Here is a 22,985-nt window from a genome sequence, read left to right as displayed (position 1 = left end):
ATTCATTTAAAAAGAAACAAGAAAGAGGGGGAGCACCAGCTATGTACTGGACATACACTGATTTTTACTTTAGAAGAAAACTGGAGTGTGAGACTGAAAACATACCTTTGTGCAAAATTTTCAAGCATTATAAATATGTTGTTAAATTTGGCAAGTAACTTTTCTTTGAGACATTTATTTATTTGCTTATTTTTTCCCTAGGAATTTCTACGAAAAGAATTTAGTGAAGAAAATATTTTGTTCTGGCAGGCCTGTGAATATTTTAATCATGTACCTGCACATGATAAGAAAGAGGTAAGTCAATATTGTATTTCAGTACCTTGTGTTCCTTCTTCAAAAACTATTACTCCTTCAAGATTATTGAAATTAATGGAGCTGTGCTTCATCTGTGTGCTGTGACATCACTAAAATGGGGTGGGATGATCTAAATTTGAGATGTTGGATATGTTTAAACTGCAGCAAAGTGCAGAGGCAGCTCTGTAAGAATGAGGTAAGGTATCCTGGATGCTGGAAATGGCCAGCAGTGGTAGCCCAGTGCATGGAAATGCACCTCCACCAACCAAGACTGTGCTTCTAAATAACTTAGATTATGTGCTGCTCAAGGGGTAGGGCTCCTATGTTTGTTCACAAATTATGAGAATCTCCATCTCATCCTTTTGAGGGAATCCTGCATTGGTCAGGCAATTTGGGTGAATTTTGAACTTTGTACAGGTTGGCAACGCTTCTGTCTACACCACAGCCAAATCTAGTCAGTTTTAAGTGGTGGAAGCAATTTAATATTCCAAGTCTTTCTTAACTCTTTTGTCTACTAATGAGGTTTTTTCTTCTACTTTTTTCTGTCTTCAAACAATGTATTTTCTGAACACCACCCTTAAGGGCTGTGAGCTCAGCTTGGTGGGTTTTCCATTATTTTTGTGATGTGGGTATTTCAAAGTAAACAAGTTAAAAATGAGTGGTTTTGACTGTAAATATTCATATGCATACTTACCTTTTTCTCACTTCTAGAAATTGAATCCTAGAGGATGTATTTAAATAGTAACTGTTATGTGAAAGGTCTAAAATCTAAAAAAATCTACTCTCCTTTTTAAAAAATACTTGCTGTGCTTCACTGTTTAATTATTTTAATTTTTATTTGGGGAACAACGTTTACTGTTTAAGAAATATTTGATGAATATTTGTAATCTTAAAGGAAAATCCCATTTATGTGCCAAAAACTCGCAAAAGCTGATATATGCAAAATACATATATAAAAGATTCAGGAGTGGCTATCTATTTTTGGGTGGAATATATCAGTGTAAGAAATGCCTAGCTAAAATATGGTTTTAAAACCAACATACATTTATCATTTCTTTTCTGTAGCTTTCTTACAGGGCTCGGGAGATCTTCAGTAAGTTCTTGTGTAGCAAAGCTACAACCCCAGTTAATATTGACAGCCAGGCACAGCTGGCAGATGATATTCTCAATTCTCCCCATCCAGATATGTTCAAGGAACAGCAACTTCAGGTAACCATAGTAACCATAAATGCTCTATGTTTATGTCTGTTATCTTTTCCTTTATAACCTATAAAAATAATTTTACATGCTGTATATTTTAGACTCTGTTAGAAGAATAGAAAAAAAGGCTGCTTGACTGTTTTTCTGTTATGTGTAGAGAAAATTGTCATTTAACTAAAAAATAATCTGAAAAGTACTATTATTGAAATGAGAGTTTAGTGCAAGTAAATAATTCCATGTGTTGCAGCACCATTGCATAGAGTGTTTGGTGCTTTTCTTTTCTTTAGTTGAGACTTGAGTACACAAATAGTGTCTCTAGTTTTGCTTTTTAAAATGTCAGTTGTATTAAAGGAGTTCTTCTCTTATAATATTTTAATATATATTTAAATATAATTATAATATCTTTAATACTACTGTCAGGCAAAGAGCTTTTAAAACTGGAGTCTGAAGACCTCTGAAGTGGATGTATTTGAAATAATTATTGATAACCAGACCAGTTATGCATCAACAGGATGCACTTTACATTTCCTGTAGAATTTAAGCTTCCGGTTTTTTTTCCTAAGTCATCTCTTTGGTAGCTCTTCCACCCTACCAGTTTATTAGTAGAATTAATTTTGATATCATCATTTTGATATCAAGGCCATAGCTTTAATGAGCCAGGTCACAGTCTTAGGACACAATCTCAGACCACATGGGCAGTCTGAGCAGCTGGGTATGGTGTCATGTTCCTGCCAAGTGGAGACAGAAAGGTAGGTCTGACTGGTGGTCAGGTAGCTTCCAGCATTGTAGCTACTCCTTATTCACCACCCCAGCCTAAGCCTTCTGTGGGAATTACCAGTCACCACCTTCCCAGACATTTTTCCGTGCATTTGTCATCCTGGTGTTGTGGAGACTATGCCTGAATCCCTCCTCATCTTCTCCCATTTGTCTGGTGGAGTACATGGTGTCCTGATGAGTCAGCTGACAGGGCTGAGGCAGGTTATGTCCCTTTGAAGATGCTGGAGGGCTGATAATGCAGGAGAAAATGCTCATGAGAAGTCTTGCTGTGGGTCCAGTCCCACCACAAGGCCTGTCTGTACCTGACCTGCTTCTGTCAAATTGTCAGTGCCTCAGATCCCTCAGCCAGACTTGTTCCTTTCACTGCAAAATGAAGTGAAGCAGGATGAGACTTCCTTCTGCTGAAGGACATGGCCTGGGAGCTTGTCTGAGGTGCTGGTGGTGTGTTGCCTGGCTAAGGCCAGTGCTGGGCAATCAGCTGCTTGGTGGCCCTTAATTTCTTGGTTTCAGTGAGTGGTTCTGCAGGTCATTTTGTGGTCTTGGTGGATGGCACCACCCTGAGAACACACAGCTGTGGGTGGTGTGGTTACTACAACACACCCACAGACTCTCAAAGCTCAGCTCCTGGTGGTGACACAACCTTAATAAACCTTAATAAAGAGAAAGGTCTGCATTTGTGCTCTTTCACAAGATTTTTTAGATTTGAACACTGACCACAGAGTGCAAGTGTGCTGCTCTGTGGTGGTTGTTGAATGAGTGTGATGCTGGGGAATGGGGGGTGCTGCTGTAAGGCTGCAGAGGAGTTGCAGAAGTGTGGGAAAGTGGGAAAGTACCTTGGAAACACTTTCAGGCCATTCTCTTTCTGCCTGTTGGGAATACACTTGAAAGTTGCTTTCTGTCCATGTCCTGACAAATTTTTTCATGATCTTCTTGTTAGAGGTTGTAATGGCAGTGTGGTTGCAGCCAAAGAATAGGATGCTGTTCCTTTTGTAAATTGAATAAGAAAAAAATTTTCAGTATTTCTGGATGGAGGGCAGTGTAGGTCACTTTATCATACTAAAATAAGAAGAGCATGGTATGTACTTCATGTAGAGTTGATAATGAATATAAATTTTTCTACTCTTGTTATCTTAAGATTTCAAATTATGCTTTAAAATATGTTTCTCATTTGTAAGAACAAGAACTAACATCTGCTAGCCTTTTCCAAATAAGCAGAAATCATGATAATAATGCTAAATATAGGAAATCATGGATGTAGTGTGGGCTAGAAACATGGGGCAGATGATAATCAGCTCAAGGGAAATTAGTTACACTCTCATGACTCTGTCCAGCCAAGTTAAAAGGTTGTAATTTTTCTGCTATATGTAGTATGTTTAATTTGTAGACTGCCAAAGCTAGCATATGCAGAAGTATTTTTCCATAGCTTACCATGGGGAAAACAGTACATTAAAAGGTCCAACAAAGATGACTGGCAGCACCTAAGCAGGAATGGGAATATACAGAGGGGAAAGCCAAAAACATGGAAGTTGGCATTCAGTTTGAGTTAGGTTTCTGTGACTCTGCAGGATAAAGTTCTCTCTGCTCTGTCTTGCTGTTTACAAGACAAGTTTTGAACTTGAACTTTGGCTGTTGAGAAGGGGGGGTGTGCACAATCTGAAGCATCTGCTAATAGGCCACTGGCTCAGTGATGGACTTTCCTTTATACTCCTGGGAATGCCATAACCTGCTGGGGGGTGCATACCTTCCTTTGCCTGTGGGGAACTTGTCATGTCCAAAGAAGCAGCCATTCATACTGCTTTTTCAGATTAGCTGAATCAAGGGAGAAGATACAGAGCTAAAAATATGGATTCACTTAAAACAGCAGTTTTGCAAAAATGGAACAAAAAATTTAAACATTATTTAGCATTTAAGAAAAAGCTCTTTTTCACTTTCATAAATTTAGCTTTGGTTAAATTAGCCTCACATATTTGCTCCAGGCCTGATATACAGCTGCTTTCTTCCTCTGTGGTTAAAGATAAATGTTGGTCATTTAATGTAAACTGTTCTCTTTCAAGATCTACAGCACCTTGATTATTGAATTGTCCAGAGATAGTGATGGGTTTTTTCCTTATCATTGGGCTCATGACTGTGGTTTACTGTTAACACTTGTCAGTTCAGGGTTGATGGCTGGACATAATGATCTTAAAGGTCTTTTCCAGCCTGAATAATTCTGTGACCATTATGTATGTGTAAAGAACTCTTAGCTTCTCCTCTCATCAGCAATTAACTTTGTGTATCTTGTGTTACTGTGTATTATTGCATATTGTGATTTTATCATATTTGTGTTTCAGAACATAAACTTTTCTTGTTCACGGCTACCTTAAAACACATTTGTATAACTTAATCCTGTCACATACAGTGCTAGTGTAGTAAAATTTAAAACGTTTTAAATGGCTAGTTTGCTGCATGCTCCACATACAATAGCATCAATGCAGTAAAAGAGGATGGTGTTGTCAAGACCCTAGAGCATCTCAGCTCTAGATCATAAAATCATAACTTTTTTTTCTGAACTTTTTTTTTTTGTAAGGGAGTAGATGTTTCACTTTGAAATGGGTGCAGTGTATTTAGCCATCTCTAAACAATGTCATACCTATGCTATTTACATGGTGTCCTAAATTTTGTGGGAGTTTCCTGTTGCAAAGTAGCTTTATTTTCTTGATGTGTTACTGGAATGTATGTAACCATTATCCACTGTGGTTTCATTTCAGATATTTAACTTGATGAAGTTTGATAGCTATACTCGCTTTCTCAAATCCCCCCTTTACCAAGAATGCATCTTAGCTGAAGTGGAAGGACGTCCTCTTCCTGATCCTCAGCGTGTTCCCAGCAGCCCCACCTCTAAACACAGCGTCAGTTCAGAGAAGTCCAACATATCAACACCAAAAAAGGTGACCTTTGCATTACTGTTATCTCAAAACCATAGTTTTGCATAATATTTCTCAAGTTCTTTAGAAAAACCAAAGATAATATATAAAATAAAATTAGAATGTGTAGTTAGAGATGCTGGCAAATACAATTGGAAAATTTTTATGTAGTCAGGAATATACTTATTTTTTTATCCTTGCCTTTGAATCAGTTTTCTAGATATTGAATTTCTGAGTATAATTTTAAATCTTCATTATTATTTAACTATATGTGTATAAATAAAAAGTAAGGCTTATTTTGTTAATGCACCAGTTCAGAAGCTTTTCTTGGTTGAATATGGGAATTAAGATGTCATAATTTAAGCTTTGCTGAGAGGAGACATTTTTTCAGAAGTTTTGGAGAAGGCTTAACCTAAACTAACTCATTTTTGCAGAGGGTAGTTTTTAATTTCTTAACTCCTACTAAGTTAAGATAATTCTGTGTTAAATAAGTACACTTGCCTAAAAATTAGACCACTAGTCTTACTGACTGATCCCTTGACATTATTTAGGGTTTATTTTTTCTTCTTGTGGATAATACCACCATAGCATTACATAACTGTATGGGTAAATTATAACTTTTCATTTTTCATGTCAATCACTACAGATTACCCCATCTGCCATTATGTATTCTTATGACTAGGAACCTTTAAAAAATAGCATTTCAAGGAATATTCTAATAATCTAACAAGAACACTAGCTTGTTAAAAGCAAGTTTAGTTTAATATCAAACATTTCTGACATTTGTATTCTTCAACTCTAATAAATACTTGATTATACTTGTAAATGTTAAACAGTACTTTGTCATTGTCTTTGAAAGCTGTTCATGTTAAAGCCTAGCCTAGGAAAAATACCAAGTGAAATTCAGTGTTTTAAAAGCAAGGCAAATGGCCTTTTCCACATTAACTTGGGTATTACTGAGCTGGGGACGGTTTTTTCATGTTTGCTGAAGCTCTCCAATGGCTTGTTTCCAGTTACTGTTTTGTACTCCTTACCAAGTAGCACATTTCCATCTCTGTATTTCTTTTTGTTGCCACTGGTGAGGTTTTTTTGATTGCTTCTGAGAGGGATGCTGGCACAGAGACTTGTGCGTGGGGTAAAGAAGGCAGCTAACCTGGCCATCACACTCTTGTTTTAGGAAGAAGTGTGGGAAGGTTTATTTTATAAAATATACTCACAACTGTGATCCAACCAGTGATTTAATTGTGTTTTGCTGATAGCTAAGTGGTAAGTCAAAGTCAGGAAGATCTTTAAATGAAGAGTCAGGAGAGGAGGACACTGAGAAGAAGAAAAGGGGAACATTCTTCTCGTGGTCAAGAAGTAAGAGTTTGGGAAAATCACAGAAGAGAAGAGAAAATGGTGATTATCCAAACGGTGAGTATCACACCCTACTTTGGTTCAAGGTTGTTTCAGCAGTGGATGTGACTAATCTCACCATGATTAGTTCCTAAGTGTAGTCTTTGGAGTGACAGAGGAAAAGGACTGTCAAGTCAGAAGGCCATAGTGTGGCTAGTATTGCTGCAGTTTTGTGGAAGAATATGTACAAGATGAAAATATGACAATATTTAAATTTGTTTTTACTGACTTCCACAAGACTTTTTTTTTCTACTTTTTGGCACATTCTGCCTTTCTGTGTGCTGGTAATTGCTTTTTCAAGCAGAGAGCTACTATTTTTATAGAAAGATAATTTCAAATCTTTTCAGAAACATAAGTATAACAGTACATTGCGCTATAGTTACAGCTATTTAAAAATTCCTCCATCTGTGTTATCCTACTTTTCTTTCTTTTATCAGTAACACACAGGTATGTTCACTTTGAGCATTCACCATCTGTTTTCACCTTCCCTGACTAAACTGAAAAACAGGAGAGTCTGAGGTGTGAAAGCCCTTGTAACCTGCTGTTTTGTTACTTAATTGTGTTTGAGAGTTCAAGGACGAGTTCCCTTATCAAAGCACCTGTATGTGGCCTCTAGAGGAGACAGAAGTTTTGCAGTAAATTATATTGTTGAGTTAAAAATGAAGAAATTCCAGTGAATTTGGTCCATATTTGATACTGTAGTTCTTGCTTTTGATAAATGCCCAGACCCACAAGATATCTTTGATCATATGGATAATTTGAGTGTTCTTAATATATTCATATGTGAAAAGTCATCAGAGACATTTGCTGAGATCGTAGACATAACCTTCTGAAAATGGCTGGTAATTGTCTTAGATTTTGAGTGTTCTAACACCATACTTGCACTTTAAAAAGTATTTATCTCCCTGGATAATATCTGAAGAGGTAGAATAATTTCTAAGAAATCTTGTTAAATCTAATTAACTATATTAATATTTTTTAAAAAGATATTATTTTTTTCTTTTTAAATATAAAAACAAGTGGGTTTATTCAGGGGTTACATAACCCAGAAACACTTGACCAGAAGTTGCTTTGGTTTCCATGACTCTGTGCACAGTATGAAGATCTGGTATTTTCTTTGCTTTTAATGAAAAAAAAGAATTTGTCACCCAACAATAATATTTGAAATGATTTTCTGTATTATAACAAATAATAAAATAACCTCTTTACTGATTGCTGATTCTTTGCACAAACAGATTCTTTTCAGTCCAATGGATTGTCATACAGACGGGAATCACAAGGCTCCATGTCATCCACTGCTAGTCTCGACTTGGTAATGGTGCCTCTTACTAATGAACCTCTGGGGGAGCAGATTAAACAGTGAATTACTGATTTTCTAAATAGTGTGATGTAGCTTGTTTGATGTAATGCCTTGGGAAGGGTTTTAAAATGATACAGCTGGCAATTTTAGAGTGTTAGAAATGCAATGGAGGTTTTATTGATATATTACTTCTAATTCTGTCCTTGGATATGCTTTGCATCTTGTCTGTGTTCACATCAGGCACCAGCGAACTACCAGAATAGAGTTTCCCTTTTAAAGTCTGTAGGTCTTTAAAAACAGTTTATTTTTAAACAAAACCTGGAAGAGAGAATCTGATTTGAACAACCACAAGTTAAAGCTTTCCCTCTTCTTGGCCTATGCAATTAATTGCATTAGGTTGATTTTTGTTCGGCCAGTATCTGTTATGCTTCTTTTCTCTTTCTTTTGAAGTTGGGTGTTCTTGTAATTATGACTTGGTCCTAATAAGCTGAGAAGTTTGTTGCAAGCACTGTGCTAAGAAATTAACAAGTAAAGACATTGTGATTTCTAACCATCAAGTTCTACCTCACAGTGTGCGGAATTAAAACAGTATTAATAAAGCACAGCTGTAATAGTTTATTTTTTCTCTATTGATATGGAGGAAGAATCTTAAAAAAGTAAATTTTAAAGTGTTGTTGTGCTTTTGATATGCCTGTAATTGACTAGCTTCTGTGTAGTTAACCATTAACTAGTAACTGTGTAATTTTATCTATGCTAAAAATATTGATCAGGGAAACAAGTATGGTGAAATCATGTTTATTTCTGTTCCAGAAAAGTCTTGTCTTAAAAAATAGAAAATGCAAAGCCTCCCTAAAGCAACAACCCCTCATTTCTCTCCCACTCCCACCTGATTTAAGGCAGAAAGTTACTGTGGTTTGAATGAGAAGCACCAAGTTAAAGAAAAGAGAAAAAGCATGATGAGCACCCTAAAAGGCTGTCAAAACCAATAATTTTTAGTGTCCTTTTAAGTGAGCTTTTTGTTAAATTTTTAAATATATTTATGATACTTAGTAGTAGTGTTACTATTCTATTCTTACTCTAGAATAAAGGTTAATGCCTAGCCCATAACATTTTAACTCTAATTCACTTTAATAAAAACAATTAATGGTCATGAAGCAAATAATTTTACAGTTTTAATTTCTCTGTGATGTATTTGTGCATAGAACTCATATTATGTTGAAAGAAGAGGAAATTCTAAAAGGAAAGATTGAGGAACCTGGGTGTTTAAAGGCATTCCTCTTCACTTAAATGGTGATTCACTGGGTGCCAATGGTAATTTTTACATCAGGAGGACATTATTGAGCACAGACATTTAACTATTTGGATGCTTAATATGATTTTATTTACTTTTATACTTTAAACTTAGCAGTTCTTTAGTAAGTCTTGTGGCCATTTTAAACACTCACTGTGTAAAACTTCATCTGTTCTTGAAATAAATTTAGATTTATGCAGTACTGTGATCTTTATCTAATTTCCCACCACCCCCCCACCCCCCAAAGATTTCAATTTATTTGATATTTGTGGAATTTGGAAGGATTTCTAAAGCGTGGTAGAAAGTAGGTTCTTGGCTTGGTTTGATCTATGCAGACTCTAAAAGTTTATACCAGTCCTAATTTTCCCATTGGGCACTGACCTTTCTTTTTCCTTTCCAGTCTGAAACCTCAAGATTACCTGCATTTGTACCAGATAAAGACAAATCCCCCAAATACTGCTGTGTAAACCTTCCAGATGGCTCATCGAGCAAAATGGCTGTGAAATCAGGGTTCTCCATCAAAGAGGTGCTCTCTGGGGTCTGTGAGAAACATGGCATCAACATAGCTGCAGTGGACCTGTTTCTAGTTGGAGGCGATAAGGTACTGCATGTTCCTGGGCTTTTTTGGAAGCATTTCCACCCCCATTTTACAAATAAGGAATTCTGTTCTCTCCACACTGACACTTATTTCCTGGTTCTGCCCATAGCTTTACATTGGCAGTGCTGGTTAATTGAAGGAGAATTGAATTATCCACAAAGAAAACAATGTCTGGCAGTAGATGCTACTGCATCAAAACCCAAAAACATAGTGACATTGTTGTTCAAAGATGAATAAGATGCATTAATGCTAGAAATGAGGTACAGGTTTTAATATTGAGGAAAATTTCCAAGACAACAGTCTGTGTGGATGTGCAGAGCATGTGTGTGATGCAACAGAAGTCCAACAGAAGTATCTCCATTTCAAAGAGAAGCAGTGGACATGAAGTATTTATTCTCTTTAATTCATGCTTTTGATCCATCTAGATGATTAACATGAGAAAAATCAATGTCCATAGTTATGGGCTTTTTCTTTTAAAGGTCTTAAAGACAGCTGGCTGTATTTTCTAATACATTATTCTATTTAATTTATGTAAGTTGAAGAATCTAGGTTTGTTTTAAAAAACCTAGTTCCTGAAAACCTGCTGACTCCAGTGGAAATTGGATTTTGGTCATTGGTCATCATTTCACACTAGTCAGAAGAAAACATGCTTTAATCATGTTCCATGTCGTAAAGGAACAGTCACTAGAATGTGTGAAACCTGTATTAATAATATTCTGAGTTACCTTAAAAAGTTTAACACAGTTGCTCTTTTTTACATAGTTTAAAATGCATTTGCTCTCTCTTCTTTTCCTCCTGACGTGCTCTGTAGCCCCTGGTGTTGCACCAGGACAGCAGTATCCTGGAGTCTCGGGACCTGCGCTTAGAAAAACGCACTTTATTTCGGTAAGAGGCAAAAATCATCTCCTCCTCTGGCTTTTTCCACCCCATTTGCCATTTTACTTTTTGTAAGTGCAGTAAAGGATATGTTGCCAGTTACCTGTGCAGTGAAATGGGCTCTGCAGCTGGAGGAGGGGCTTTCTGGATTGCTCTTAGGATACAAGTGGGGTTTTGATGACTGTGTTCCAGTTTAGGGACATTTAGATATTATTATGATGTCAAAATGTTCAAACTGAGGCAGCTGTGAAAGCATTGGACAGATCTGTGGGTCCAGAAGGACCTTCCAGTTGAGAGAGAGATATGCTTAATAGATTGGAGTAGCGCAAGAAAGATATTGAAATTGAGCTGTGAGTCTCTTAGTCTTAAAATTAAATATTTATTGATGGCATGTTCCCATTCAGTTGTATCTGTAATTATATGCCCACCTGGAAAATTATAGTAAGACTAATTGTATAAATAACATTCATCTGATGAACTCTAAATCTTAAACAAGTCAATTTAAAATTATTAGTATGGATATAATATAATGCATGATATGTGTAGTTTTATGTAATATATTTGATAGTGTGTGTTTTTTTCAAAATAGCATTTGTGGGTTTTTTTCCAAAATGAATCCAGACTAATGCTTGTCTGGATTCATTCCTGAAATAATTATTTCAGGAAAAAGTATTGGCGTAAAATGTATTACATTACTGACCTGGACTTTTGAAGTGAATAAAGTTTATTTTGTCAGGCATTCCTTATTTTGACTCTGTATTACTTTTCCTTAGGAAGCTGGGCTAGTTTCTATTTAAAGGTACTTCAGGTTAATAAATACTGCATAGCATATTCAATTTTGAAATTGAGATTGAGCAGTCTTTTATTAGGTGTGAGCTTTTTGAGTCTCCAAGTTAAAAAGGAACTTTAAGTAGGCAGTACCATATGTTATTTGTGTGTTAATTAAAATTTAGAAATGTTCTACGTTATTCCCTTCTCTGGGTAGATGCTATGTAAGCAAATATAGTAAAATATTTTGAATATTTTCAGACAAAGGAGGAACACTGTGTGACTTACTTAGTTACCTCAATGTTTGCCACTTCTGTTTCAATTGCCAGCTAATGATTAAAATGGATCATTTCAATTTAGTAACTGTTGAATTCAAAGAAAATATGAAAGACAAGGTTTCATTTATCCTGGCTTCCTGTGGAAAAGTCAACATGGCTAAACATCTTGTATTTAAGTAAATTTTGTGAGATTAAATATGAGTGTTATATTTAATTGTTACTGACAAAATTAGAGGTAATAGTAATATCTGATGATGTACATTTCTTCTGATTGTTTTGTTAGTAATAAGCTTGTCCTTGATTTTGTACTATAGTACCATTACAATCAAATGAGGCTTATGGAGGATTCAGGGCACAGATGAAGAGCATTAAAAAAACCAAAACCAAACCAGAGCTAGGCACAGCTATGTGCAGGGAAATAGATGCTAATGAATTAGTTGTTTAGGTTTAATTTTGTAAAAAAAAATAATTATATTTCATTATTCTTTTGTTATTTTAATAATGCAAAATTATAAACGAGGCTCTGAAGAGAGCTGTCTTTAGCAGTAAACTCTAAGTTAATTACTTTTTCAGTTTGATATATAAATTTCTCTTACACCAATATTTCATCATATGATGCAACCAACTCTGAAGAAGTAGCATCATCTGGAAGTCCATTGTGTTAGTCAAGTATTAAAATACTTGTCCAAATCCATCTCATGTAATTGCATAAGAAGTTGTGAGTCTATCTTGTGGAACTGAGAAGAAATATTCTTCTTGCATCCAAATCTATAGTCCAGGCATGGAATCACTTTGGAAGGACTCCTGGACCAAACTGGTCAGAGTAATCTGCCTGTAAATATGGAAGTGCTGTGGAATGCTTTTCCTTGGTCTGAAATAGACTGGCTCAGGCCTTCACTGAGCTCTGACAAATGAAACAGTACAATTTTCATTTGTGCTAAATATAAATAATAATAAAGAAATAAAGTCACTTCAGTTTAGTTACTGCAGTTCCAGGTAGCTGCTAGCTGTGAATTGGTATAACTTTGCCATAGATTGGATTTTACATATTTCTGTTCACTTTATTTACTGGAGTATTTCCCACTTAATGTTACAATTGCTGTGTTTCAGGCTGGATCTTGTTCCTATCAATCGGTCAGTTGGTCTGAAGGCAAAACCCACCAAACCAGTAACAGAGGTTTTAAGACCTGTTGTTGCAAAATATGGTCTAAATCTTAATGAACTTGTGGCAAGACTAGTAAGTATTCTTTGATGTAATTCAAGCAGCAATATTTTCTGTCTGGAGATCATATGGTAGTCCCTGGAATGATTCTTCTCCTGAGAATTAGGCATTTAAACATCTATAGCTACATTTTGAGATAAAATACATTGTAGTATAAAAATTATGTGTAATAGTAGTTACTCAAATATTTAGTCTTTGTCTGTTTTATATTCTCTTCAGAATAAATCCAACATCCTAAATAAGCAAGCCTGAACTTTGCTTCTTCCAGAGCTCAAGTCCCATTATTAGCCAGAGAAAGTTGTTTGGATTAAAGCTTTTGTTCCATTATCCTGGGAATCATGAAAATTGCCACAAATCCCTTTGCAGAAATTTTTTGTGAAAGCAGACCAATTCAACATCTCTGCAACTGAACTCTTGGCTAGCATGTTCTCTTTTCTATTATGCTGGAATACCTAGGAATTTAAAGTTAATTTTGTGGTATTTCTAATAGTTTTAGCTGAACCAGTCCAAGTTTTTGAGAAAACTGAAAAACATGTTGGTATAAAGGTAATTTCATTTAATGTAATTACAAAATTAATTAAATGCTATCAATTAAAAAAAAAATCTTACATGTCCTCAAAAACCATGATTTGCTGAACATACACACTAATGGTGCTGGAGTATTTGAGCACACTTACAAATTGGATAACTTTTTTTTCCTCAATGTGTTTTTTTTTCCTGAAATATCATTCTTCTTGTAGACCAGGGTTACACTCATTGAAATCAAGGTAGTTTTACATCACTGGTATAAACCTTTTTAGAATGGTAGAAAGATATACTGAAGCTACTTTGAAGCATAAAAATGCTTTGCTTGTTTTCTTTCAAAAATATCAGACTGCATAAATTTGTTCTGAAAACAGCTTTTTCTCTATTACATACAAACTGTGATCCGACTTTAGAGTGGTGAGCAGGAACCACTTGATCTTGGTGTCCCTATATCTAATCTGGATGGTCAGCGGGTTGTTCTAGATGAAAAAGAACCATCAAAGGGTAGAGGTAAGTTTGTATAAAAGCTTTTGTTCATGGTTCCAAGTCAGTTTTCTAAACCCTGACTATGGTTAGTTTTACCTATTGATGTGAAGGTGAGGTAAAATTAAATGTGATTAAATGTGATTAAATTTAGATCTATCACATGTGGCATGTATTCTTTTTAGCTAAAAAACAGTGCAGTTTCTGAAGATTGAAGATTAATTTAATCTGTGATAGCAAGAACTTTTACTATTGCTGTAAGAAATTTTTCAGTAGTAATGTTTGAATCTTTTGTTTGCACTCAGCCACAGATCCACACACAGACTTAGGAACATAGCACCCAGTAATAATACTGAAAATAAAGTGCCAAATATCTTCTGTGCATTTGGCAATTGTTCAGTAAGGAACATTCTGTGTAAGGAAAACAGATGCAGTTTGTACAGCAGCTATATATGCTGCTATCATAATATTCTTAAGCATGAGAAAGTGGCAGAGCCTACTTCTTTAGTTTCTAGTGATGATTTCTGAAAATAACACCTAAAAGGATAAAACTTATGATTACCCGAGGCAACATAATTGGCAAAATAAAAGTTTATCAGCTAAACAGTTGACAATCTTTTGGCACACTTAACACTCTAGATTCATGTAAGCAGCCTTGAGAGTAAAGGTTTGGTTTCATTAGGAGACTTTTTTAGAGGTATTGAACACTTATTTTGAAAAACTAAATTAGGTATGGTTAAATTAAATAGAGCAGAGATCCTCTTTGAGGAAGAGTAGGGATTATAAAGATGGAGGTATTTATTGAGGAGAATCAGATTTGTCATTTTTCTAACCTACAGAACTGATTGTTATTTTGAAAAAAGCTTTCAATCTAAATACTGTCATAGATAATTAGTTTAAGGATTACAAGTAAAGCCTAATCCTAATACAGCTGCCAGCAGCTGTAAAAGCCTAAATCACAGAGGATCATTCTGGCAGTGGGTTTGTTCTGTGGCAATGTACCAGTGAAAGAGGGCTATGATTCTGTGTTCCTATATTTGCTGTAGGCAGATTTAATTTGGTGGAGCCTTTTGGTTACTTAGAAGAAGGCAAGGAAGATACAGCAGTGTCTACAAAATAATTGATGCATGAAACAGGATGGAAAAGATTCAACATGACCTTTCAATGGTCTTTTCTGCTGATTTTCTTTTTTACATTGTAATTTTGAGAATTGCAAACTGAATTACCAAAATATTACTATTATTTGATCTAAAGCAACTGAAAATTTAGTATGTAAGTGAAACTTCAGCATCTTTTAACTTTAAAAGTAATGGCAGTGTGAGGAAAATCTGAAGATGGGAGGGAGATTCTGGTAGGTTTTTATTGAAAAGTATCAGGGTTATCAACTGTGCTCACTCTTTATTTTCTGAGTACATATTAGAGGAATTTTAAAGCAAACATCTGTTATGTCGATCATTGTCCCTTAAATCTTTCTTCTTTGGGATTTATGAATCTGTAGTTACAGAAGTATATTTATGTTCAATGTTTACAGAGAAACAAAGGGGCGTTTTAGTAAAACAGACTGCAACTGTATCTTCTTCAAGAAGTCAAGGATCTACTGTAAGTCTTCTGCAACGATTTTTCTCCATTAGATCATCTTCTGTTTCCTTCTAGAATTCTGTATCAAAGGCTGCATTCACACATGGTTTTGAATCGGCCAAATTATGTAACTAGATTGAATATAGCTGTAATCTGTCTGATACTTTTCCACTGTCAACAGCATTTTTTGTGAAGAACTTTATCTTCATGATGAATCAGTTAACTCTTTCACTGTGTTGTGTTTGTTGTTTTGTGTCTCATTGGCTTATCTGTGTTTGAAAATGATTGAGCTACTCTGTAGTTCAAAGGCCCTTTCTGTCATGTGAATTCTTCAGAGCAAGCAATATTATATTTATTTCTACAATTTTGGAACTGCTATGGCAAATGCTCTTTGCTGTAATCAAGACCAAACTAAAACATTTGTCATGGTGTTAGCGAAATGTTTTTTCCTCAAAATAATTTTCCTCATTCCTTTAGGCCATATTATGTATAAAATGATAGAGCCTGAATGTAAGTAGTACCTTAACTTTCCTTCTAATGCAGGGAGAGGGAAGAACTCTAGGAAAGTCTAATTCTATCAAAATGAAAGGCGAAAATGGAAAAAATGCTAGGGAAGTCCGCCTGTCAAAGAGAGAAGACTCTATTGCAAAGATTGGGAAAAAAAAATGTCAGAAAATAAATTTGGATGAAGCAGAGGGTATGTGAACTTTCTAGCTTACATATTAACATAAGTAGTCTTAGAAAAATTGTGTGTCTGTGTAGGTACCATGTGTTTAATACTGTGTTGTGAAAATCATAGTCATGACCATTATATTCTTGTTTGGTGTGTTTGAGTTGTCAAGTTTTCTTAAGCTGAAGGTAAAATTTCAAAATATAAACACCAATATAGGTGCCCAGTGGGATTTTCAAAAGTGAGGGGTACCTAATTCCTGTAAAATAAAAAGGAATTAGTTACCCAACTGCAGTTGAACATCCCATTTGATATTCTTTGTAAGTTGTGTCAAAGCTTGGCTTTCTGTTCACCTCTATATAAGTGTTTGACAGGCCCTGCACAGTAGTGTAGACCCAAATGTACTCAGGTAAGAATTTTTGTAAGTTTTCTGCTGAACTCTGTAACAGCCAGGGCAGTGCAGTCTGTGGAGGAGACGTGATGGGCAACAGGAAAACTTGCACTGAAAAGGTGTTTAGAAGTAGGAACAAGCAAAAGGTTATTGGTAATCTTGCATTTCCTATTTTTACCTTTGTTGCATCTTAATAGTTCTGGTGATATCACTGGGAAAAATCTCATAGGAGAATTTGCTTTCATATAGAAAGATGTCCATAGGCAAAAGAGAAATAAAAATGATGTAGCACTAGAAATTTTGGTGTAACACCCTGTGGCCTAGGACATGAACTGCAGTGGTTACCTGTCTGTTAGCCCTACACGCTCCTCCCTATTTTCCCATGTAGACAGAAGACCTCAAAGGACGTATTTGACGCACAGACTAAAATTTACTGCTGAAGTCACCCCATATGCATATCCAAAACCTGGGTATGCACATTTATACAGCAAATGAATGTTTACCTGTGAATGTTCATCTGTGAATAAATGTCCACTCGCTAGAACTGAAAAAAAATGCTATGGCTAAAACTTCCACTTCAAAATAGATGTTTTTTAATAGAAGTGTCACTACAAAATATTAGTGCATTTTAAATTATTTTCTGTTGCTTACTCTTTTGTTAACTTGTTTTCCACATTTTAATACTTTCATTTTTTTTCCTAGGACTGAGTAAAACATTAACATAATTTGAAAACTTCAGAATTCGAGGCTTTCACATTTTATTTTGAGTTTTGTGAAATTTGTCAAAGTTTGGAAAATGCATACCAAATGTTGTAGATTGGTTTTTTTTTTTAATGCAAAAGCAAACAACTGTTCTATGAACTTTGAAATTTCAGAAGCATTTTTGTATGACACATCTTAGAAATGTTGCATGTTTTAGTATGCCTACCGCCATTTTGCAAAACTTTGGCAATAAGAAGCATTTTGAAGCTTCCATCTTGGCTACACTCAGATTTTATGGCATTTGAAAAAAGCATGTTAAAAAGTTGTTTTTATTAATACATTGCAAAGCCTGCCAAGTATGAGTAGAGAATTTAGGAATAAGGTCATACAAGTGCAAGTGTATGACTTTGTGTTATATTACGTTAAAACTGATTCTAATGTTCTATTGCTTTATTTCTATATGGCTTTTGCTTCAAACAGTATTTATAAGCTGGGTTGGAACTGTTGATTTTAATTAATCTGTTTGAGATGGCCTTTTAAAGCATCTTTTAATATTCTGTATTTAAAGTGCTTTCTTCTTGAAAAAATAGGACATGCAGAGACCCTATATTAAGAATTACATATTTTTATATGTCTATGTTTTGTACCAAAGAGTTTGTTTATTGTTGCAATGCTTCTTTTTTGAGGAGTGGTATAATTCTTAGCTTACAATTGATAAGTTTCTTGTTGCCAAGTTTTGAACGTTTTAGAACAGTGTTCATCCAGTATGAGTATTATTTATATATATAAACATATTAAACCATTGGATATCATTAGGGACATGATCAGAAAATCACTTCTAATTGTGTTAAAGCCTCTTTAAAAAGCTGCCCCATTGCTTTTGATAATGGTTCCTTGGATGTCCTTACTGACTACCTGTAAGCTACTGATTAATTGTAGCTCCAAGTAAAATGGGGTTACTTAAATAATTATCTGATCATACCCTGTGATGATAACATCCTGGTTTAAAACTACACCATGAATCGAATTTAAGCTGTGATAAAATATAATTACTCTGAGAGAAGCTCAATATAACGAGGAAGTTTGCAACATTCTGAATCTTTGAATGTTCAAATGGCATGCTATTTTTGAGTTAAGATGGGTAAAACCCATCCAGAATACAAAAACGTGCACCCATTGTCTGTAAGACTAGAGCCTTGTTTTGTATAAAGAATTAAAAAATGCTGCGTGTGTGTACAGATTTATTAACTGCGTAAAATAGAAGATGTGTTCAAGGCTCAGTGGATTGCAGCTGTTCTAAACTGCAAAACTCTTACAATAGCAATGCTGATGGTCTTAATTATAGTGATGCTAGTGAACATTGCTGCAATTGAAAAAGTTCCTAATTAACATGGGATCTTATTTCAAGGCAGCATTGAAAGAATTGAAGATCTTCATGGAAAATAAATGTGCTGAAAATGTACGTTTTAATGGCATTGCACTTTCTGACAAAAACTTGTCAATTTTGGGTTTTTCCCCAATAGAATTTTTTGAACTCATATCCAAAGCACAAAGTAACAGAGCAGATGACCAACGTGGACTGCTAAGGAAAGAAGACCTTATTCTTCCTGACTTTCTTCGTTTACCACCCACTGGACCAGAACCGTCCTCATCTACTCCCGCAGGTCCTAAAGGCCTCAGCAAACGAGTTTCAAAAAGTGATGGCAGTGATGGATGTACATCACCCAGTGGAAAACAGGAGCCCGTGCAAAACTTTAATGAAAATTCAGTAAAGAAAATGGGTTACTCAGAAAGCAAACATAAATCTGCTTTGGCAGCACTCCACAGCCAGAAGACTTTCAGTGTTCCTTTTAGTCCTCCGTTGTCTCCAATTCCGCACGCGCAGGAGAACAATGCCACAGTGTGGAAAAGGCAGTCGAGAGAGTTGCAGGCTGAAGGCATTCAGATGGTAGATGATGAGAATGTGGCAGACTTGACTCTTGTGGCTGAAGGAGATATCAGTAGCCCTAACAGCACTTTGCTTCCACCACCACCACCAACGCCACCGTCAGACATCAGTAAACTCACGGAAGCCAACTATCCGCCCCCAACTCCTTTTGCAGGTAATCAGGAAAAATCTGGATATCAAAGATCCAATTCAGGTATTTCTAGATTTTAATAGTCTTTCCTTTTGTGTGAAACTACTTTTCTTTGGCACTGTTAATCAGTATTTGGCACCCATTAAAACAACAAAATTCTCTCTGCACCTTATTTATTTTTTTTTTTTAAACCAAAAAAAAGAATTAAGAAAGATTTTAATTGCCTTAGTCTGTTCTAACTGTAATACTTCTGGTTGCCTTTACAATGTACTTTTGTTTGGATTTGGAATGTAACCAAAACTGGCCACATGCAGACAAACCTTTGAAATGCATCCACGTGCTATAATTATCTCATTCACCCTCAGAGTACAAAACAGGGTATCAGCATTTTGAGCTCCATAGCACTGTTGTGTTCCAGATTTTCTGATCCATTTCTCATAATGAGATACATGATTAGGGTTTGGAAGTTTAAATACTTTAACAAAAACCCTAATTATGTGTTGAAAATTGCGGTATTGTTGATGATTAAAATTCTAAATGGATAAGCCTCAACTTTAAATATATTTCACTAATAAATTTGATATTTGTGACTAAAAATAAAAGTTATTTTTTTTAACCCATACTTTGCTACACAGAGAAATAGATTGCATCTATCACACTTTCTCCCAGAATATTCACATATCAAGAAGCTTTCTATTAGATAATTTTAAAGAAAATATGTAACTTTTTTAGGATGTAAGTTTCATGGTTTAGCAATATCGCAGAGCAATATTAGCCCAAGGCTGAAGTATGGAATTTCTATATAAACATGGACTCTAATAATAATTGCTATTACCAGAAACAGGAATTTGAAGACAATGGGTGTCGTGACATTGGCATTTTACAGTCATTGAACTGTGCATTTTAATGTAAAATATAAGAAGAGGTATCTATGTGCTACATTTATTTTTGATGTTTCACAAACATATGGTGCCATATTTGTATGATCACATTTCTTTGTGATGTGGGAATATACATTTTAATTATTTATCTTTTTACACAGAGTATTTGATACTGTTCTTTATCTATATGGTTGATGATTTGTAAATACTTCTTTGGTTGTTGGATGCTTATAAATGGCAATGCAAATTATTTCATCCTCTTGGTATTTTAAAAGCCAATTCCTTTATTAGTAGTATCTGAGAAATGTTCTATAAGCTCTACCACTTAATTTCTGAAACTGAGTATTGGACGGACTTGTAACCAGTGCCTATGAATAACAGAACCACAAAATGTACTTCAGACATATTGATGTATATATGCATAGATTTGTGTTGGTGTCTTTCTGATAATATGTCAAGTGTACAACATAGGTATTAATTTGCATATTTTTCAGTGAGAACTGTTAAAAAAAACCATTTGCACTTAAAAAAAACTTCATGAATTTACAATATTTTAATGCATGCCATAAGTTTCTGTGTAACCACTGAGCTGTAGCTTTCCCTTTTCCCACTTTCTACTTTTTACTTTGTAGAAATCTTTGTGTAGTTTTCACATGTATTTTGTATCCTTGTTCTCTCAGGAGTAATAAATTCTAGCTCTAGTTACGCAAACTGGTTTTAAGCTTTCATTTTCTTCATTATTTTAAAATTTCGGTTCTGGATTAAGAATTCTGATTGAAATTATCTTCTTTTAACAAACAGATTAATAAATATGAACTAGCAATTACCATTGAGACAAAGTTGACAAACATTAGATTTTTTAATAATTTAGACATCAAAGGTCAAATGCTGTCTTGAAATGCTGCTGGGTCACATGTGAAATCCATAGCATTGGCATGTGCTCCAGAAGCCAGATAAGACAGGAGATTTCTTTTGAATTAGTCATAACAGGAACTCCTGAAAGGAGAACTTCTGTCTTTGGGTTCTTGGGCTAAACTTTATATTCATTGCTTTCCTTCTTGTTTTAAACTAAAGCAACTCTTCCCTGGTCTTTAAGAAGTGAGCTGGTGATCTCAGCTCATTTGGTGTGGAGTAACCAAAGTAACCACCTCTTTATTTGGTATCTTGGGTAAGAATGAGGGGTTGGTTGAGTGCTGGAGACCACACTACTCTTCTCACTGTTTGAGATGGGTCCTACATAACAGCACTGTGAAGCCTAATTAAAAAAAAAACAAAAACAAAAAGCATTCAGAGAGGCTTGTTGTGCTGTTAACTAGGTCTCGTGTTCTGGGGGCTGAAAATCCAGTTTTTCCAAAAGTCACTGTGTTCCCATGTATTTCTGGGTCTCCATGAAAGAAAATAAAGCAGTGGAAAGTCCTGTAGCAGTTCCCCTTCTAAAATTATTAAAACTTTTTCACAACAGATAGCTAATATCCTTCATATTGATTTTTTTTAATGGATTTTGATTAGTATGTATTTCAATTAGTGTTCTCTACTTTCAGTGGTGATTGTGTCTTATTATTTTGTCATAGTCACCCATGAGAATAAGTAACCAAACTAATTTTGAAAAATTAAAAATCTAAATTTCTTTTCACTTTCTGACAAACCAGATTTTTTTTTAAGAACAAAAAATTAAAAAATACATAAAGCACCTTCCTTTTTTTGCTACAATCTTATTGCATATATCAGCTGTATTCTAAGCTCCTCTCACAACACACTACTATTTAATGGGAACTGTATTCTATAAAAAACCGGTGATTTTATGGAAAAAAATGTGGGCTGAAATAAAACTTTTCTATTTTCATGATTGGAGTTTGCATGGAAAGGCTGTTTGATGTACATAATTATAATAAAGACTTCTGGAAACTCTCACCAGTCAAGAATCGAAATCTCAAAGGACTAAATCATTAATAATGGTTGCTTTTTTAAGTGCTTTAATGGTTCTTCATTCATAACCCCTATCAATGGAAATTGCATTTCTGATTGGTTTATTCAATTAAAATGTTGGGATATAAAGAAAAATAATGACTACATAATTTGAAGAGGTCTGTAATCTTGGTTCCAAATTGGCCTGAAGAAAAATGATGTGTGTGCTTGCCCTGCACAAGTTGGGCTTATAAATGCTGGGAAATGGACTGGGAGGAGGGAGGGAGTCCCTCATGTTCTGTAGAGGGCAATTTGCTGATGTAGTAAAGCCAGGCCAGTGTCCATCCCTCTAATGGATAACACTTGAGTTTTTGTCAACTTGATCTAGAAAGCAAAATATGAACAATGGAAGGCAGCAAAATAACATTTGCATCACTCGGAGCTTTTGAGAACACATTTTCAAGCTCAGTTCTTAGTTTCTGAAACAAGTGAAATATTTTTATACTGTGTTAATACTTAGCTATGAGGTAAATAGTAAAACAGCAGCACAGAAGTCATTACGGATTCCAGTTACTCATCAAGAGAAAAAGTCTTTATTTTGAATAAGCCTGCTAGTTCTGGCAAATTTCCCACTTTAAAAATCAGAGGTTTCTGAAATCTGAAGACATTCTTTCATGTCTCTGCATATAATGGTGGTCCCATCTGTGGAAGAAATAATTATTGTGTGGTGTGATTGGCTTGAAGTAGTGTATTCATTTTTGAAAACGTTAAAATGCCGATTTAATCTCCTTGGCTTTTTTTTTTTTTTTTATTTTTTTATAATTTATTTGTTTTATTTTTCGTTTTTAATTGCCTGGTGTAGTCTGGATA

General features: G+C 35.0%; 1 protein-coding gene across 5 annotated transcripts in view; it reads left to right on the top strand.

The window, feature by feature from the left end:
- Positions 1-22,985, top strand: part of RGS12 (regulator of G protein signaling 12) — an 83,600-nt gene that overhangs the window by 51,706 nt on the left and 8,909 nt on the right. For 3 of the 5 annotated variants that reach the window (XM_056490211.1, XM_056490212.1, XM_056490215.1), the window contains 12 exons: positions 202-294; positions 1,360-1,503; positions 5,019-5,198; positions 6,434-6,587; positions 7,805-7,881; positions 9,561-9,761; positions 10,570-10,643; positions 12,791-12,917; positions 13,841-13,937; positions 15,442-15,509; positions 16,032-16,185; positions 18,775-19,392. In XM_056490211.1, coding sequence (XP_056346186.1) covers positions 202-294; positions 1,360-1,503; positions 5,019-5,198; positions 6,434-6,587; positions 7,805-7,881; positions 9,561-9,761; positions 10,570-10,643; positions 12,791-12,917; positions 13,841-13,937; positions 15,442-15,509; positions 16,032-16,185; positions 18,775-19,392 — 1,987 coding nt within the window. Of the gene's footprint in view, positions 1-201; positions 295-1,359; positions 1,504-5,018; positions 5,199-6,433; positions 6,588-7,804; positions 7,882-9,560; positions 9,762-10,569; positions 10,644-12,790; positions 12,918-13,840; positions 13,938-15,441; positions 15,510-16,031; positions 16,186-18,774; positions 20,922-22,985 lie in introns of those variants that run through there. The other 2 variants (XM_056490213.1, XM_056490214.1) reach the window with 2 other exon arrangements.

This window comes from Oenanthe melanoleuca, chromosome 4, assembly GCF_029582105.1.
Source record: "Oenanthe melanoleuca isolate GR-GAL-2019-014 chromosome 4, OMel1.0, whole genome shotgun sequence".
Lineage (NCBI taxonomy): Eukaryota > Metazoa > Chordata > Aves > Passeriformes > Muscicapidae > Oenanthe > Oenanthe melanoleuca.
This window is presented reverse-complemented; position numbering and strand designations above follow the sequence as displayed.